This window comes from Pungitius pungitius, chromosome 9, assembly GCF_949316345.1.
Source record: "Pungitius pungitius chromosome 9, fPunPun2.1, whole genome shotgun sequence".
NCBI lineage: Eukaryota > Metazoa > Chordata > Actinopteri > Perciformes > Gasterosteidae > Pungitius > Pungitius pungitius.
This window is the reverse complement of record NC_084908.1, coordinates 14,628,100-14,647,841: the sequence shown is the minus strand read 5'-3', so window position 1 is coordinate 14,647,841 and position 19,742 is coordinate 14,628,100. Positions and strand designations below refer to the sequence as shown.

At 47.9% G+C, this 19,742-nt stretch overlaps 1 protein-coding gene across 1 annotated transcript; it reads right to left on the bottom strand.

The window, feature by feature from the left end:
* Positions 1–2,350: 2,350 nt before the first annotated feature.
* mxd4 (MAX dimerization protein 4) lies at positions 2,351–19,170 on the bottom strand. The gene is made up of 6 exons (XM_037471046.2): positions 18,949–19,170; positions 18,180–18,279; positions 15,143–15,172; positions 5,888–6,002; positions 4,386–4,548; positions 2,351–3,960 (listed from the first exon to the last, which is right to left on the bottom strand). Exons 1-6 carry the CDS (start codon positions 19,010–19,012, stop codon positions 3,743–3,745), a joined length of 690 nt encoding a protein of 229 aa, XP_037326943.2. The 5' UTR covers positions 19,013–19,170; the 3' UTR covers positions 2,351–3,742.
* Positions 19,171–19,742: the final 572 nt, after the last annotated feature.

Genomic DNA, 19,742 nt, shown 5'->3' with positions numbered 1-19,742 from the left:
CATTTCATCCCACCTCCTCGCTCTCTGTCTGCCGACCTTCCCCCGGATACATCACACTGTGCTTTTTTGCGCTCTTCGAAGCGCCCGAACACACCAAAGTAAATCTCCTGGGCAACAGGAAAAAAGCAAATCTCAAATCTTGTCTGCGCTTGTTCTGACGGTCTCTTAAATGACACTTTAATCTCGATGGGACTTCGACGTTGAGCCCCTTTGGGTGCTTCACTTTCACCTTTCTGCAGCGATGACGGAGGCTGCAACGTCTTCCCTCGCCTCTCCCAAGGGGGCTTAAAAGTACAAGCAACTGTGAACGATTTGACGGTCTTCACTCATTTCTAAAATCTCTGCTTTTAAAAAAGAAAAAAGATCCATCCAGTCTTATTAGTCTGTTCTAAGTCCATTTCTCCATGACGACAGTGAACATTTGAATATTAATCTCATATCTGGCCCACCTCGCATTCACTGCGTCTCTATTCTGCCGGGAGGTTCTGTGCAATGGAATACCTTCACGCCATTAGTCTGGTTCGCCATGTCGTTCCTTTCGTCCGACAAAACTAAGAAAAGGACATTTCTTGTACGGTCATGTACAAAGCCTTTGACATTGATGTAAACTCTTGATGGAAAAATAGAAAACAGCGTCTATTTTTCTTTGTCCTCCTGCAGTGTGTGGAGAAAGTGCAGATAGGAGGTCACCAAAGAAAAAAAGAAATGCTCAAGAGTGAAAAAGCAAAACCACCCGCTTGTTTTTCAAACCCTGGCCGTCCAAGCCTCCCTCGGAAAGCACGAGATGGTGATATTGCTGTGTGTCAAGAGGTCCTCTGCTCAACGGGGGAAACACTATTTTTGGGACGGACCACTGGGAGGGCGGAGGATTACACCTTTAAGCTGCCATTGATTGGATTATTCTTTTATCGCTCCTGTCCCAGTGACTCCATTGAACGAACGCATAGTCAACATACAATAACAAGTCAAATGAACAAACAATTAAAAACAAAAAACAAAAATTAGATCAACACGCTTCGAGCCCAAAAGTGTTTAGAACCCCGGTCGGTGACCAATCGGGGGCGACTGGAAGCTGCCATGGGAGTTTACCAGTGTGTGTGTGTGTGTGGTTCCTTTTGCTTTTCTGTGACGGAGGCAGGCGGTCGGGCGGGGAAGCGCCTGGACGGGGCAACGTCAGAGACCAAAAAGAGGGGGGCTTTTCGTTTTTTTTTTCTTTTTCTTCCAAATGTATTTGATAATGAGGTCTTCTCTTCACGTGGCCCTCGCTTCGCGAAAGTGTTTTGGCATGGTGAGGGTGGAAAAAAATAAAAATAAAATCAAAGCTTTCAGCACCAACCAGAGGGTGAGAGGAGGAGGGGGGGGGGGGGAGGAGTGTGACCTGAGTAGGGGCCGAGGGCGAGGAGGTGGGAGGGAGACAAGGGGCTGGGAGGTCATAGGCTCGCCAAGGCACAGAATGACAGCACGAGAGTCACCCAAAGGGGGAGGGGCCAGTGTATCAGCTCCCCCGCCCCCACTCTCTGACCTCTGTCTGTCTGTCTCTCATAGATTTATATAGATTTATATTTATATATAGATAGATATACTCGCTGTTTTTTGTCCTTTTTGTTACAAGAGAACATTTAGGAAAATATAATACAAAATTGAATACAAGAAATATAGACTAATATCACTTTTAGTGACAAGTAGCTTCTTTTGTTTAGTTTTTTTGTGTCCTTGAGTCTTTTGTAGTTTCAATTTTTTTGGGGGGGGTCAGACCTGCCATGGTAGACTCGCCCTTTTTCATTTTATTTTTAAGTGTTGGAATGGCAAGATCTAAAGCCTGAAACTGAGGCCTAATGCTTATTAATTAGTCAGAGAGCGACAGAAGCAACTCCTCCGTCAATAGTGATTATTGCGTATAAGTTAAAGGAAAAGATTTCATCTACATTGAACTTCGGCATTGCTCAGAAGCTCCAGAAGTTAGTAACAGATACCAGAGAGAAAATATGATTATTTGCCTTGTTATAGAAATGAAAAGTTGAACTGAATGTGATTAGTTTGCTTAATTATCTAAAATAAACGTCTCTACACATCATTAGAGCTGGCGCTTTTTTTTCTTTTTTTTCTTCTACATTTTTCTCCACTTTTACATCTTCGACTTGCTAATCAGAAAAAAACCCACAAAAATCCAGACACACACGCACACGCGCACACACAAATACTGCTTGAAAAAGTAACAAAGCCCTAGAGGAACGCAAATTCTGGTTGATTGACAGCCTTGCGAGCGGAGAGAAGGATCCATTAGTGAAAGAAGAAAAGAGGAACTGCCCCTTTTTCCCCGAAGGTCCGCTCTCCCACCCACTGCCCCCCCCCCCCCCCCCGCAGGCTAAGAAGGTAAAAGAAAATGCCTCCCTCGAAACCTCACCGTCCACCAGAATCATCTAAACACTTAGAGGAAGCACAGGCCTCTCGTATTTATTGCTACATCAATTCGCTACTGAGAGAGAAAAGTTTTTAGTTAAGTCTTTTTTTTTGTTTAATTGACATAGTAGTCCATCCACACCATAGGGTGGTATAGTGTAGTGGTCAGTAGTGTGGAGTAGTGGTTAGGCAACCCAACCAGAGGGAGACTTGAGGGTTTGGACAGTAACTGTACATCTATCTACATATACATCTATATATATATACATATATATAAAAATAAATGTATATGTATCTTCTCTGCTGCTCTGTAACGTTTTTGGCCACGTTTGGTAATGAAGACGGGCCTCTGTGTGCAGAAGCAGCTGCTCAAAAGGAGCCCTGTTTTAGGTCACGTAGCTGCAGAAGCACATCCTAAAAAAGTGGAAGGATGTTAAAAGAGGGTTTGACATTTTGAGAAATCGCTTATTTGTTGGACGAGGTGATCGATATCCCTCCCAACTGTGTAAATGCGAAGCTTCAGCCGGGTGGGGTTAGAGCATCGAGGCAGGAAACGATGAGTATGTTTCCTCAAATGTCCATATTTCTTACATTTTTCAGCTGTCAAATCTTTCAAGGAAAGTGGAGAACCTCTGCAATGGCTACTCCTGTAAATGCTATTGCGTTAAGGGATGATAATGTGTGATGTAAATAACCTTTAATGTTGCAACTATTGCAGAAGAAACACTAGTGCCTTACCTTCTACTTTGCAAACTCGGTGAAAGCCTCGTCTGTGTATTATTGCCTCCGGGAGGACAGACACTAAGCTTTTGTTTTCAACCTCTCTTAAACTCCCTCGCTTGTTCTTTCTCTCTTGCATTCTCACACACACACACACACACGCACACACACATGAACGCACACGTCCTGATTAACAAGTCAAAGCTGTCCACCGCACCACAGAGGTCCGCATAAACCCCCCCCACACCCCCCACACAAACTCAGCTCTGCTCTCTATGAGCCTGCGGAAACACTAAGTAGAGGGGGGTGTAAGGGCAGTGGGGAGGGGGGCGGGGCAAAGGCGTGTCTGGAGGGGCGGGGTCAGGCAGGATACAGTAGGGTGAGGTAGGGTCAGTGGTCAGGGAGTGGGGGGGGGGGTGTGTGTGGAGGGGGTCAGGAAGGCTCGAGTGGCATTTGCGCCCTGTGTACTTCGTGGAGAGCCGGGGGCGGGCGAAGGGAACATGTTCAGGATGCAGCGCCGGCGCCCGGTCCGGTGCAGGCGGCGGGCGGCGTTGGGCCTTCGCAAGCGCTTCTCGGGGGGGAGGTGAAGCTGGGGGGGAAGGAAGCCGGCCTGGCGCGACGTCTAGCAGTGGTGCGGCTGCAGTCTGTGGGAATGTGTGGCTGTGTAGCTGGTGTCGCTCGAGCTGCTCTGGAGGCTGTAGTGGTCCTCCTCCTCCTCTTCTTCCTCCTCCTCTTCCTCCTCCTCCTCCTCCTCCTCCTCCTCTTCCTCCTCTACGTCGCTGATGCTGTCCACGCTGTCCGCCTCCACGGGAGTGAACTCCACGCCCTCGATGTCCACCTCTGCGGGCAAGAAAAAACATGAAAAATACACACGGTTATTTTGGGCTCTTCTCTAAGGGAAGAAGTGAGGAGGACACTGTTTGTCTCCGGCACTTGTGCATTGAGCCCAGATTTAGGCAGCCGTTAAAACTCAAACATGCAGATCCCTGTGCTCTCACAGCTAATCCCCGCCCGTCGATGAAACAACCTGCAACGTGTGTTGTTTACCAGTCCAAACAGAGCACTCCACTAGTGAGCAGCCGGGTTGCACCTTTAAACTCGAAAAAGAACTAGATCCTACGAAACTGAAAGGAGCCCGCGTTCATCAAAAGAGAGAGGCGCCACGCGATGAATCATTTAAACGCCGTCTCCCAGAAGGACCTCGCTGGGTCGGGTTGTGAACATAAAGGGATGAATAGCGCTGCGCTTTTCAGAGGCCGGTGTACCTTGCTCGGAGTCGGTGGAGGTGGTGGAGCCCAGGCTGTCGGTGCGGATGCGCTCCACGGATCCGGAGACCGAGAGCTGCTCCAGGCGGCGTTTGAGGTAGCGGTGCTCTCTCTGCAGCTGCTCCTTGGTGTTTAAAGCCTTCTTGTCTTGCTCCTCCAGCTTCTGCAGCGACACGTCAATGCCAAGAATCAATGATAAAGCTCACTGGACGCCAACATCTCTGTCTTTACTCTCGTTTTACTATATACTATTTATTTTTTTGTTTTCGCCTTCAAAGGGTCACTGTTTTTTTGGGGCAAATTCTTCCTTAATAACTATAGAAATAACAAATTCTTTGCAAATTTTATGAATAAAAATGCTCCAGTAGAATATTACTTGAATATTTATTGATATCCGATACAGTTTATCTTTGCAAGAACATGGATTGATGCCATATCATACACAGGGTGTAACTGACGTTATGATACAAATGTTTTTCTTTTCCATCTTCTGCCAAATCAGAAATTTCACAACAGCAATTAGCAGGTGGCTGAATGCCTGCTTGAAGTCTGTCGATCATCAAGAGAAACAGGCTTCTGTAAACGTTCCCCTCGACCTGGGATCACATTTCTGCACCTATTTGCATGTGAAATCTTTCGGTGGTGAATCAAAGCAAAGTCAAAGGCACGCGGCGTCTCGTGCTACGGGAAGACACAACACTGACGAGAACTTTGCGCACATCCGAGAGGACATGCGCCATAAACAGGAAACCAAGGGTTAAAACTGGCCACGTCTGGATTTTCCACCAACCACAGTGTTGCTTGCGCGATCGGCGCAGCTCGTCTTAAAATGCACAGCTCACCGTTTGCACGGCAACGAGCCATATTTTGGCAACACTGGTGTATTTTTAGCATTCCTAGAGCTCGCGGGTCACGGCTCCGGGTGCATGCTTTGGCTCTTAAACATCTTGCATGCAACAGTTAATGAACTCCGGAGGGGAGGTTGCCCTCAAACGAATCAACATCCAATTATGCCTTTTGTCGTATCTAAACATCAGCCGACAAATGTCTTGAATATTCCACTTTGCTGACCGATTAGTTTTCCTTTTAGTCTCGGGAGCATTTTTTTTTTTTTTTTTCCTTTTTCTTTTGCTTGCCGTCCCCGAGCTGCTCTGATTGTGAGATTAGAAAACAATGCAACCCTTAAAGAATGCGGGGGAGTAAAACCAAACAGACGGGTGAGAAGTAGGGCATGAGTTGGGACGACAAACTGGACTTTTCAAGTTTTATCTAGTTTGACTACTACAACTAACAAGTATGTGCCTCTTACAATTTTCGGGTGGGGATTAATTGATTCTTTAGTCGAAGAATGTCTTAAAAAAAAGACAATGGCTTTGATAATTCACCAAAACCGCTTGATAAATAACAAACAAATGCTAACTTACTCTGGTGATGAAAAAAGTACGACTACGACATGTGCCGATCTTCATTGTGTTTGTTTTATTTGCTTTTTTTTTCTATACCTTGATGTGCATCTTGGCCCTTTTCAGCAAGCTCAGTGTGGTGTGTCTGGTGCTGTCTGGACCCAAAGGCACCAGCTTCTTCAACTGCTCCAAGTACAGTCGAAGTTTGGCACGTCTGCAAACACACAAGCAGAGGGTGAGTCAGCAGACCCCCACCGGCAGAGTGAGTGAGCGCGCCCCCGACCCCCGCGGACACGCTGACGAGCGCCTCGGCCCGCATACGTCCCCGGAAAAACGCATACTGCTGCGACCGCCGCGCTCTTCTTCCTGCGCTGGGAACCAAAGCCAGCTTCAACAAACCCATTCAAATCCCAAACCTTGAGGAAGGGAGGAAGTGTCACATACTGTTATGGTTGCAAAACACCCTTTCATCTCATGTCACACAGCCAGAGTTCACGCAAGTGGCTCAACATTCAGCTTCTTACCTCATCAACGGGAGCCGTATTGGCGGTACGCCCTCACACATGACACACATGAGTCCGGGAGCCAAACGGGCCCTTAGCTGTGTGACGTAGCCCCCTGTTTTTTTGATGGATGTATGTTCTACTTCTGGAACGCAGTTGGAGTTTTTTGCCGGCCCGTTTGAATGAATGTGGGTTTGCTTCAGTTGGTCGTGTGTTCACAAAAACAAACCTTGCATTGGACTCACTGGCACTAATGTTTCTGTTAACCTTTATTGGACCCAGCAAACGGACACCCTGCAGAACCCTAGGGCTGGTGGAGAGACCTCAGATCCAAAAGGCAACGAGAGCAAAAAAATGGATCGATCATTATTGAGCCAAGTGACGGCCATGAGAAGTGTCCCGTCCTCTCTCTCGAGCTCCAGACAGAAACCGTGGCCCCCTGGATCCGTGCCAAAAGGCCTACAGGCCAATAACCCCGGAGCATCTCGTAAACAGCTCACTGGGTGCACCGTTTGGATTCTTTAATCCAGTGCTATTGACGACAAGGCAAAGCTAATGACTGTGTGGACATCGAGTGATATTGTATACATCTTTGCAAAGCATGTCTTTCATTCACAATTTCTTTTTTTTTTTTTTTTAAATCAGCATATTATCTCCAATGCCTGTCCTTGGTTCATTCAAATTTCCCTCATGAAGGCCTTTCAACCCTCCATTAGTCATGCTAGTCCATGAACCGGTTCTTTGTTCTGATGGAGCCTTCCCCCTTCCCCTTCGTTCCTTTGGCCAACTCGGCCCGAACGGTAAACAAACTCCAACAATGCAAGGTCTCCACTGGCCGCTGCTGCAACCACAATAAACCTAATCAGAGAAATGAAGCTCTACAGGGCTGGACGCAGGAGAACACACTCTCTACACATCCACACACACACACACACACACACACTTATTTTTTTTTCAGGAAGGGCGTCGCCTGTGTTTTTCACATTTCACAAGTGTGACCCTCTCACTGGCCTCCTCTATCTCACGTGGAGGTCAGCCTGTGGGCAGCAAGAAAGTCTCCGGGCTGAACAAAGTAATCCAAAGCCATAAATGAAGGTTGCATCTATTATTTATTTGATTTGATTGCAGCTATAAAAAAAAGCACCTGATTTAAATATATTAAAAAAGGATTAGCGAGATGCCCTTTAAAACATCTCCACCTCTCTACAGGTGCATACAGGCGTCCCCCCCCCCCCCCCAGTCTCCCCAGAAGGCCGTGTGAAAGTGCTCTCATTCTTTTATTTCCTCCTCTCCCAGGGGGAGCAGTCCCCCACCCGGACCCCTCCACCCCACTGCTCCACCCTGCCAACACCAACACACCCTCGTCCCACTGGAAAACAAGTGTCTTCTGAGGCCTCGGGGCGGGGGCCCACCTCCAACCTGCCCCGGTCCAGCCACATGAAGCAGTTGGACCGCGGCCAGGGGAAGCAGGCAGGAAGGGGGAGGGGGGGGGGGTTCTGGAAGGGAGCGGGGTCCGAGCTGGTGGGTTAAAAAAAAAAAGGGCCCTTTGAGTCTACAGTGTGCTCAGCTGCAGCAGGCAGCGCTCCGCACACATCATCCGACGGGTAACTTGAGCCAACGGGCCTCTCTCTCTCTCTTTTATGATGAAAAAAAGAAAAACAAGGCGTTCCCCGAATGCTCGGCCTGACTACCCACCTCCCTCAAAGAAAACCTATTTTTGATGAAAGAAATTTCAGCACAGGCCCCACCTGTGGGCCCACCACATATTTTACCTGGCATGCAGATGTAAGAGATATGCACACATGCACTTTCACCACCTTAATGTGTGGAGATCTTTGAGGGCATTAGATTCCCGACCTGAATTATTATCCAAGTCGAACTGGGAACTACTTCTTTTAAAGAATATTCGTTGTGTAGTTTTTGAATGTCACATGACACCAGTTTCAGAAAAAAAAAAACCCACTTCCATACAACCAAACTGTCGTAGCGCTAAATGCTACATGTCTCCTTGCTATAGCTTTCTTTATTGTGACTCTGCACACGTAAAAAAAAAAAAAAACTTCATGTTTTTCATGCATATCAATAAGACAGGACCCACATTAACCTGGAAGTGTGTGCCTGCTTGCCCCAGCCAAGATGCACATGTTCCCCCCTGCCATGAGACGGGCTATTTATCTTCAAGAGCCACACAGCCAATTAGGAGCGGGCTGGAGACCCTCCCTCACTCGCTCACGTTTGTTATTCCTAAACCAAGCCCCGGTCACGCTATGTTTATCAGACTGCCTCGGAAAAGCCAAGCAAAGTGTGGCACCAGACGGACGGGAATGTTTTGTCAGACATTTCGCACAGCTCCACGTGGTTCGGAATCAAATTGAATTTTCCAGTTTGTCTGGCTTGATTATTAGGAGTGTTTGATTTATTCACGAATAGTGTCCTGGTTCTAATATCCGCTGGTCACAACATTGTTGGCCTATTTTTGCTGACTCAATCCCTCTCGTTTAAAAGTGTTTTAAAAGCAACAAAAATGTTTCGGTGCAATAGCTGTAAAAGGTTTTCGCGAAAAGACAGCGATGACAAAACATCCAGCAACTTCTCTGCAGCTAAAGATTTGAACTTGCAAGTCTCGTCTGCAGGGAAATGACCACCTGACCGCTCTCACGTGCAGATAACCACGGGATGATTCCTGTCTGATCTCCGCCCCTCCTCTTCCCTCTCCCTCCAGTGTGCTGCTCAGCGCCAAAGCAAAGCAATGGCAGAGGAGAAAAAACAAGAAGAGAAGAGTTTACTCAGAAAGCTGCGCGCTACTGGAATGAGCTTTTTTCCACACACAGATATCCTGGTAACAGCAGGAACCCCCCCCCCCCCCCCCCCTCCCCCCCGAGGGCCACGGGACCGGAGATCTATCGAGCTGCAGAGCCTGAGAAGGCACACCAGTGCAAACAACGGACCCCTCGCTCGCTCGCTGCACTGTTTAACAAGCTGGCTGCGGCGCGGCGCATTCCTCGGCCCATACGCACGGGGCCCCGAGTGGCTCGTCTGGCAAGGAGCCAAACCCTGCTAAGCTAAAGGTCAAAGGTCACCAGAAACCACCACGGCAAGGTTTCCTCTCCCTGCGAGAGCTGACTCGGTGTGTTTCTCCCCCCCCCCCCCCCTCCGCGAAAATGCGGTTGCAGGCCTCTGGTGTGACTTGACCCTGCTGCGTCTGTTTATCTTGCCGGCGCGATAATGCAATTCAATCTCAAAATGCAATGTAAACATCATTCGTCTAAATGAGCCGAGGTCATTACAATTTATTCTCCTATTTGTCCGTCTCTCTCATCGGCGATCTAATCCGGTCCGACCTGCTGTATGCTGTCCTGTGCAGTGTTCCTCACGCGGATAAGCCCCAACCATCTGAATTGTTCTCACTTAAAAGTTTCACCTCCGAATAAAAGTGGTTTCATTGCAGAACCTCACAAACTGCACGAGTCGGGCTCCTTTGTTTACCCCGGAGCTCTGATATGTGGAGTAAGAGTGGGGCGTGGCTGCGTGCCGGGATCACTATTGTTGCCGTGGTGGAATTTGGGGGGTTGCTAGGGAAGGGGCTGCACATCTGGCTGGCAGGTTCCTGGGGAGCACGGGGGCCAGATGGGAGGGACTGTTTAGGTGATGAGGGACCACTACTCTCAGGCCTCGGGCCTAAAAAACACTTGGCCTTTCATGGAAGCCCGCCGTCATCAGTCTCCCCGTCGAGCCCGGCCTCCAACAGCAGAAAAACAACCGGTGCTCCGCCCACCGTGACCACGTCAGCGAGACGTGAGACACAAGAGGTTTTCAACCCCTCCCCCCCCGACGGCATCAAACCTCAGTCGCCTTGTTTTCTGCCCCAAGGGGACGCCACGCCCACCGACTGCGTGTGCAGTGACAACTGCAGCAGGGCGAGGCGGACGGACGCGAGTCCCCCATAAAAACACGTCCTCCTGGAGCTGGCTGTCACGTGACTCGGCGCTCACACGCGAGCTGCAAACCGAAACTGGAAGGCCCGGCGACAGCGCCGCAGACAGAGGGAGGGCCCTGGTTGCTTCACTACTCTGTGGCATTGCGCTGAAGAAAGAGCTCAGCGTGCTTTGCTGGTGATTAAACAACAGGAAACTGCAGAATTAGGCAGACTCTTGGTCACGCGCTGAACAGGAGTATTTCCACAAAAAAAAAAAAAAACCTGAAACATCCACTGGGCGTGCTAGGTAATGCCTTGTCATTAGATTCGATCGACCTTTTTCGGGCCACTAAAACAATCCCCCCCCCTGTGGGAGCGTGCATCCCTAATGCCTACCTCAGCATCGGTGTTTGAACAAAAACAGATGGCAGTTCCAGAGAAGAAGGGCGGAATTAAAATAACAAGCTCCCCCCCCCCCCCCCCCATGCATCTCTCACTCATTTCAACACAATGGGAAATGACAGACCTGGATGTTAACGGCCGTCCGCCGCGTGCATTGAAAAGTACATCTGCAAATGTTGGGACGGACTAGCAGAGACAAGTTCAGCGAGTTCAATAAACACATATATACCCCCCCCCCCTCCCCCGAGCTCGGGTTTTACAATGCATCCTCCTCAGCGATTGATCCACTGGCGCCGGAGACAATCGCGGCGTCCATTTCGGCTGTAAAAGCTTGTCTGTTTATTTCTGCAAGGAGGGCGGGGTCCTGCTCGAGGCTCTGAACCCAACTACGAGAAATGAGGATAAGTGAGACAATAAACAGAAACTAGAAATGTCTCATAGACAAATTGATGCTTATTCAAAGACCTTTTTTTCCCCCTTGAGGATTGAGGCCGATTGTTACCTTTCAATCAAAGCAAGAGGAGGTGCACAATGCGAGGGATTGACCTGAAGCTTACTCCTGTTGTTGAACATGGAAGAACCAAACTAGAGACACACCTTGATGAATAACAGACGGCCTCCATCAACCCACTCCATCGGTGCATCAAATCAAACAAATATTTGCTTGAGGTATTTGACACTTCACAGGCAGAACAAATAGTCAGTCAATAATCAGCAGACCAGATCAAAGTGAAAATGATTGTTAGCTACATGTTTTTACATCTTAAATGACAATTACATACAACTTGATTGAAGTACACATCAGCTCAGCGGTCACGTTGCTACGAATGACTTTAGTCCCTAATGTGCCCTAATGATTAGACGGCGTACAGTACATGGGTCATTACTGCGGGTCATTAGCTGCTCACGCAGACACAATGACTCCAGGTTCCCACACTCACACGAGGAATGTACGTGAGCCACATTTGAGGAAGTTGAGTTCAAAAGCCGCATGCAATCATGCGAGTACATGGATTCCACACTGAAAGACGAACCGGGAGGCATAACGTGTTCCACTTTTGTTTATGTACCTGTAACTCGCTTACAGATATTATTCATTTTTAAAAAGGCAGGATGCTGACATGTTATGAACTCAACCTCAACTGTATTCACACAAGCTGTGTATTCTGCAGTCCATGTTTAAATACAGATTAACAGGCCTGACAAAGGCCTGCTATCTTCCACATAAATTCACTATCATAAAAGAAGAGTTATGCCTCTAAAAAGGAGGGACGGGCACTGATAAGTTTTGGCAGGAGGGCCAGTAAAGGGTGATAAAGGCCCTCTGTGAGAAGGGAGCTCTGCCTTTCTCGCCCCTCACTGCCTCAGGTTTCTGCTGACTCAAACACTTTGCAAAGTTAAAAAAAAGCAGAGCCAGAATGAGGAGGAAGAAAAAAAAAAACCCCAACGGATGAACCAGATGCGGAGGAAGAAAGAAGGAGACACAGAGTAGAAGGGCAAGGAGGTGAAGTAACAGGGCTGTGGGACGGCTCTCCTTCCCATCGAGACACCGCTGTAACTCAATGAGTCCCCCACACACACACACACACACACACACACAGGAGCCTCACTCCAAGGGGAAGAGTTCCTCAAAGCCAAATAAGTCATTCATCACAGCTGGGAGTAGAAGACACACCGGGGGAGTGAATTTAATTAGAGAGAAGATTAAACCGTGACAAAGTGAGGGCCGGCTCCTGTGTGCATGGGGCGCATGTTCATTTAGAGCCACGTCTAATAGGTGTCGCACGGTGGCTGTACATCAGCTCAGGGGTCCAATGCATTGAAATCAATCCCCCAGAAACCAGAGCGCCCCCGACAGCCACAGACTGTCTTTCTCTGCTAATGCTAAAATAGAGATATCAATCTTTTCTTCTTCCCAATTGAGTGGAGCAGCGCAACCACACACCGGCGTTACATGGCTGGGTTTCCTGTAAACGGGTGCCGTGCGAGAAAGCAAAACAGCCTTTTCTCTAGTAAAAGGAAACTTGTGGCACTGACGAGATTGTCGAAGGCGTGACGCAGAGCGGGTGGAATTCAGAAATGGGAAGGAAGCAATGCCAGCGGAGACCGACCGCACGGCGGTATTCGGTTTCGCCGAAATGTCGAGGCCTGTGTGCTCTGCAGCTCGGGTGCAAAGGCAATGACGAAAGAGAGAAAGAGAGGGAGGGGGGGAGGGGGGAGAGGGAGAGAGACAAGCAGCAGAGTCACCCGTCGAGACGCTCTATCCAGAGCTGTCGCGGCTGCACTCCGGCTGCGGCAGATAAGCAGGCTGTCGGGAGAGGCGAGACCCCCGCGGGACGCGGGCCCGGCTCCCGCCCAGACGTCTCGCTCTGATAGGTGGACACAAATATATGCAGGGTGCCTCTCGACAAGTTCCGTGAGAGACACCTGGCATGCAGGGGACCACCGAGCGGCGGTCCAGTGAGGCCTGGACGCCGTTCTGAAGTCTTGATTTAGAAGTTGCCGCTCTGGACCCCTCGACAGTGGCACCAAAGGGACGAGTGACCCCAAAGAAGGGCCCGAGTAGCCAACCTCTAATAACCTCAATATTTGACGTGGCGACACAATGGTTGGCGACTCTGAGAGCAGATGACTGACTGACAATATAGTCAATAGCGGCGGTGTGCGTTTAAATCGCTCACGAGGACACACAGTACAAGGACACTCGCGCGATCAAACAAAGACGGTGAGTCAGGGCTCGACCAGCAGCTTTTCTTTTTTCGAGGATTGTTGAAGATGAAAACAGGTCCGGTTCCTTTGAATGGCATACCAGCAGGGCTGGTACGTGTCATCTTGGCTTTCGGTTCCACACGCGATCCTTTTGTTGAGACAACTGATCGCTTTGTAGTAAGAAGACTTGGTAGGAATACCCGACCCAACAGGTATTTCATATTTGTGATGCCAAAATAAAAGAAGATCCGAAAAATCTTTGAACCTCAGCAGCTGAAACCAGCACATTTTACTCAATGGCAAAACGTACACAAGCGGCAAAACGTTCATTTCATTTCTGCTTCTGTTCACAGCATTTACTGTGAATTATTGTGCTTATGCTCGACGTTCCAGCTTCCACCTTTAACACCTGCATGTCGGGAGTAATGACTGTGCAATTTGACGATGCGTCACGTTGCAAAGGATCACAATGATACCCGGTCACCGCAGGGGGGGGGGGCGTCATTTCAAATAAGTGGGTGGAACTTCTTTTTTCGCACAAACAGGCAGGGACGGAAATAAACATACTTATTCCAGGAGGAAAGTAGTTTCCAACGCGAAATAAACGCACCCTCTGTCATTGAGGGGCCCAGGTGTTGCGCAATGACTGACGGAACTCACATTCAGTGGCATCACAGTCAATGACGTACAAAATCAACGTCTTTTTTAGAAACCCGCGGCCGCAGTGACGTGAAGGGAAGTGAGTAAACCGATTATTGGAACACTTTAACCGGCACTTGCATTTGTCAGTTGGACGGTCACTTGGTTGGTAACCGACCGCACCCCTGGCGCCGGACGTGAGGTAACCGCGGTGTCTCAACACCTGCACATCAGCCGGGGCCCGTCTCCGTCTCTCGGGTCAGGGAGGAATACGCCTCAACTCGTTCCTGGTTTCTCTCGTCAGCGCTGCGCACCCATTACTCACTCCCAGACATGTGACTGGGGGTGACAGTGTAGCCCACGCACGTGCAGCCTAACACACCCATCTCAGCCTCAGCCGCGCATGCTGATGGTACCATCAGCTGTTTTTGGCTGACTTTTTTTTTTTGGTTGTTGGTAAAAATCAGCTCGGGGTGACCTTGATGTGGCTGTTAAAAAATAATCAAAGTCAAAAAAGTTTCGCTTCTTCCACCAACCACCTTCCCTCAAGTGGCTCTAGGCTTTGTATCAAAGAGAAGTTTTGCTTCCTGACAAGAAACCCCATTGGATCTGTGAAGTCAAAACAGAGCCAAAAAACAGACGCCTGTGACTTTAATGCGAGCTGATATCACATCACCGCAAGCACAGCGCTGTACGCCGAAGGGGGGGAACAAGGTGGAGTGAGATGCATGCTGGGGGCAGCAGAGCGGAATAAGCGCGCGTGTGTGTGTGTGTGTGTGTCTGTGGGCCTCTTAATTTGGAGAAATGACAGGCGAGATCTAGATTTACTCCGCCTCCGTTCACAGTATCAGGCTGTTCAGGATTATCACATTACTGACAGGATTCCCTCTCCATACAAGGTAACGGGTCTCATCCACGAAGTGGACACAGATCTAATCAACACCAAGCTGCCCTTTGAAATGAGGTTTTTAATCCCCCTTTTTCAGACATGAGGAATTACTTGATTAAATATCACTGCAGATGACCTCTGATCCGATCCTGTGCTTTGGACGTTTACCTGCGTCTCTTCGCTCAGGATGTCTGCAACTCAAGGCTGCTCAAAAAAAAAACAAAAAAAACAAACATGCACATGCAAATCATTCAAACGCCACGGCGGTAAGCCAAAGGTCTCTGATGGGGTCTTACCTGTGTTTCTCCAGCTCGTTGTGCGACGATCTGTGAGGACGAAAAATAGGGAGATGAGTGTCAAAGCGGTGCCAAAATACAGTCAAAAAACTACACACACTCAAATCACAGGCCCAGAGACTGTAATGACAATCCAAAATTGACTCTTGATGTAAGACACATTAAAGCAACATGACTGACATGCAGAGTAACAGCAAAAGGAAAAATGTCCAATGGTGGAATTGATTTCTTTCTGCCTTTTTTTGCCTACTTAGGTTGCTTTGAAACTATTATTGATATAATATAAATACTCCAAAACAGGCCTCGAGCAACGCAGCGTGTCAATAGACATCCATGACAAATGTGCAAAAATGTAGTAGATCATTTTTTCCACGTCTGTGTGACGTCTGTCAGAGAGGGCGCAGCTGAGCGCGGAATTGACCCTGAGAGAGAGACTCCCCCACCCCCCACCCCCCACCCCCCGCTCTCTCACACGCATACACACAGCGTGCACGCACTGTTGTTGTTGCTGCACTCTGGCTGAGAAGCAGCGGGGATAAAAAAAAAAATTGAAAAAACACACTGGAGGGCCCGAGACGCTGTTTGTCAGCGAGAGTGCAGCAGGGCCCCCCCCCCCCCCCTGTCGCGATGTGCCGTCCATCTGAAACGGGGGCCCTCTGTTCACGAGGCCGCCATGGATACCACGGCAGTAAAAACAAAACAACAACAGAGACGACAAAAGGCCGGACTGACAACAAGCCTTTTCAGTTGTTGTTTTTTTTTCCGCCGTTCGAGAGCCCCCCCTGTGCTCGTGAAGCAGCGGCTCACACAGCTGCAGGGGGGGGCAGGCCGCCTGCTGCACCAGAAAAAGAGTGGGGGTTACGGTTGAGCGTGCAAGTGCGATGCTGTGGCGCCGGCCCCAAAATCCTCCCGTAAGGAGGACAGGATGTTTCACTGCCGCTAATAAACCGATTCAAAAGGCCGACACCGTGGAGGAAGTTGTGCTATTGAGCCTTGCACATATTGGGGGAAATGTCCCAGACAAAGCACAGGGCATGACCAGGAAATAATCTTTCAGAGGAAGGGGATGCACGCAGACATGTAATGCACACACCTTTACATGTTATGTAAAATAATGGATGGTGTGGCATGCAAAGGACGGGTCGCATGCTATAAACTTGGCCCTGACGATCAATGGTACACAAAATAGTACACGCAAATGAGGTTTTTTTTTTTTAAATGGGATGTGTATGTCGTCATATGTTCACAGGAAATCAGTCACTATATATAAATATATAGTTAAGTCGATTAGCGCGACGGACAGGTTAAGCAGGAAATATTCCTGATGTTTTTTCAAAAAAAAATTCTGACGTTTTTATTTTTTTTGAAAAGTCTATGAATGAAACAAGGAAACTCCACCTGGGTTTTTTCTTTCCGTGTTCAGAAATAGACTCCCAACGTTTTTTTTTTCTTCACATCCCCAAATATTGCATCATTTCAAAACATGTGACATGTGGTTTTTCAGTTGCCGATTCGTAAATGATTTCAAACCTTATAACAAACCGTTCATGGTTCTACCAAGCAACGCTTTTAACAAACAGCCAACCCCTGTTTTCACTTAAACTTTATTTTCACCACCCCCTGCATCCTGTTGATACTTGAAAAAAAAAAAAGAAGCAGTAAGAGAGTGTAAAGGGAAACGGGGAATTGGCCCACAGTGCAGTTACAAGAAAAGGAGGGAAAAGCCGGCCTGGTGCATGAAGCTTTGTGCGCTGGGGTTTGTCACAGTGTGTAGGTGTCTGTTGGAGCTACCACACCCACCTGCCACATACACAGCCACGTACACCTAAACAATTGTCTTCCTGTGTCTGGCAATGGGTCAACGGAATGGGGATGAGGACTGCATAGAAATATGACTTGTAAATTCACAAAGCCATACGCCCTAAAAAGGCGTAAAGTTAGAATTGCGTTACCAAAGGTTAATATTCAGTTCGTATAATGATGTATCTCACTAGTGAGGAAACTACGCTTCCCTGAACTAATATTAGCCGACAGGAAAGGTTTTTTTTTCTTCTGTTCAGGCGTTCCTGGGAATAAAACGTCATGCAAATGTTTCCAGAGAGTATACCCTGAAACGTGGGAACTACAAAGGACGGTATATGACCTGGGATGTAAATCAACACAGATTATGTTATCCTCTGGTGCCAATAGGATGAATTGATAATAAGAAAATGAAGCGTTAACTATTTTGATCATGAATTAAATTATATATGATAGTTAACCGAAGATCTTTGAGTTTTGGGTTGATCGCTGGGGGAAAAAAAAACAAGGGATTTCAAGATCCCATTTGTCCCCTCTTCAAATGACATTTTAATCGCAAAGCTGTTGAATAACAACATCAGCAATTAAGAAATAATATGCGGATTGCAGACGCAGCATTGGATTAGAGGCCTCCCTGTTGAACAGTCCCTTTAGAAATGAATTACATTTTAACTCGCTGAGGTCGGCATGACCTTTAACCAGCTGCATGACCGGTCCAGAAAGAGCAACAAAGCGGCATAGAACCGAAACTGAAACCTAAATGCATTATTATTCTGTGCGATTTTAAGTAGTCGCAGACGAATGGGATTGGAATGGGAGGGGGGGGGGTGTACTATACTACATGGGGTTAAAAGACTTTAATGTAACATCAGACACACCCACACGCATAACAAACCAACCACATGAAAAACGCGTGACAAGTCGTGCAGAAGCGAACGTGGAGGTTGTGTGCGTGTACGTGCGTGCGTACGTGCGTCCGCGTGCGTGCGTGCGTAAAAGAGAAAGAGTGGGAGCAGCAGAGTTGACAGTGTACGCGTGGCAGTGTTTATCGGAGAGACCAAAACAGAGAGCCCAGCCCAGCGAAGGCAGGGTGCGTGAAAAACAGCAACCCCCCCCCCCCCCCCCATCCCACCACCACCCCCTGCAAGTGCGCGTTTCTACACGCCGGGACTTGCAAACAAACAAATAAACAAACAAACACACACACACACAGAAAAGGAAAGACGTATATATTTACCGATTGTTCAAAGGTTTCCTGGATATTGCCGAGGCTTTCGTCTTCTTGCTGGAAAAGTCGCTCCTGTACGGTAACACAGACGCGTAACCGTGTTCTGCCTCTACGGAGCCAACGAAACAACACATGTCAATGTCACTGTGGTGTGACACCAGAAGGAAGAACAAAAAAACAAAAACAAAGCTGTCATTGACCCGTTCGGAGGGGAAACATGAAATAGCTATAGATGCCATAAGGGGGGAAAACACGTGACCGATCACCAATTCAATCGCTTCCAACGGATCGATACGGCGCCGCGTAGCCTGCAGCAAGGTGTTTGTTGCACAGTCGTTAATGTGTGTATCTGTCACGATGTATACATTATATATGTACGATATATACACCGCTTTGCATTCTCAATGTCACTCCTGTTTACTCGTTTCCAAAGAGCGAATAATAACACGAGAGCACCCTTCCCTCCGAGTACACACAACACGTGAGCTGTATTAGACACGTAGACAGTTCATAAACACACGACCCACTTTAAGTACAAAATAATAGTGATAGTAATATACAGCTACTCCTTTCCTCGCAGATGGGCTACTAGGTCCAGTTTTCGCCCAGCGTCCCATTGTCGTTGTTGTGGAGTGACATCATACCTGCACTATGGCAAGGCTATCAAACTTTACGTATAAGATGGAAGCGTTAAGCTAGCAGCCGTCCACATGCTCCACTCACGAAATAAACACGAGCCTCGAGAATACTGTCAATTTGTCACTTTGGCTTAAAATACCTCTGTCTCTTCTTTCCAAGTATTCTGCAGCCTCCAGCAGAATTAAGAGAGAATTAAGTTCCATCTCGTTGTCTTGTTATAAAAAATAATAATAATACAAAAAAATACAAATGATCTTTTTACACAGATGTTGAAGTCATGAATCAACGGGACTGGAATTTTAAAAAACTGTTTCAGGACGATGTACGAGCGCAGCTATATTGAGTCCTGTAGTCTCCAAACTACAGTATCAACAGCGCCTAACTAAAACTCGGGGAAGTGAGTGATTGCGCTCGCGTCCAATGAGAAAAGCCGAAGGGAGGGATCTCGAGGGATGTTCCAGTCCGCGAGCAGGCTGCACACGGGTGAGGTGCTATTTGATTGGCTTAAGGGCAGAAGTCACCAGGGACATACCTTAGCAACAGCCAGGGTTGTCCGCCCCCTCCAAAGGTGATTGGTTCGAAGCAAAGACAGGTGGCCTCGGATTGGCTGGGATGAATTCTGGGCGTCTGTCAGAGTTGAACTTGCGCTGCTGATTTAGTTCCCAAGTTTAATAACTTCCCTAAAGTATGCGTTTGGATTTAGACCGTAAAGTACACTGCATTCAAGAATTATCCAGTTACTATAGCTGTGTTATAGATATCATCAATTTCCCTTAAGAGTGTGTTACATGGAAAAATGACTCAAAGGGGTTCGGTATTCATTTCCTGTCAGAGTCATTATGAAAGCCCTGTATGATGATGCAGAAACAAATCGTTTATGACTTCTGAAGAAATAAAGTGAGCATTGCAGTGTAAACTGCATGCAGTTTTCGA

Bases quoted from the DNA above. Each gene is read 5' to 3' on its own strand.
- mxd4 (XM_037471046.2), bottom strand. From the start codon at position 19,012: ATGGAACTTAATTCTCTCTTAATTCTGCTGGAGGCTGCAGAATACTTG. The intron at 18,280-18,948 runs GTATTTTAAGCC...TTGGCTCCGTAG, and splicing joins CTTGGAAAGAAGAGACAGAG to AGGCAGAACACGGTTACGCG. The intron at 4,549-5,887 runs GTATAGAAAAAA...GTGTCGCTGCAG, and splicing joins GGGCCAAGATGCACATCAAG to AAGCTGGAGGAGCAAGACAA.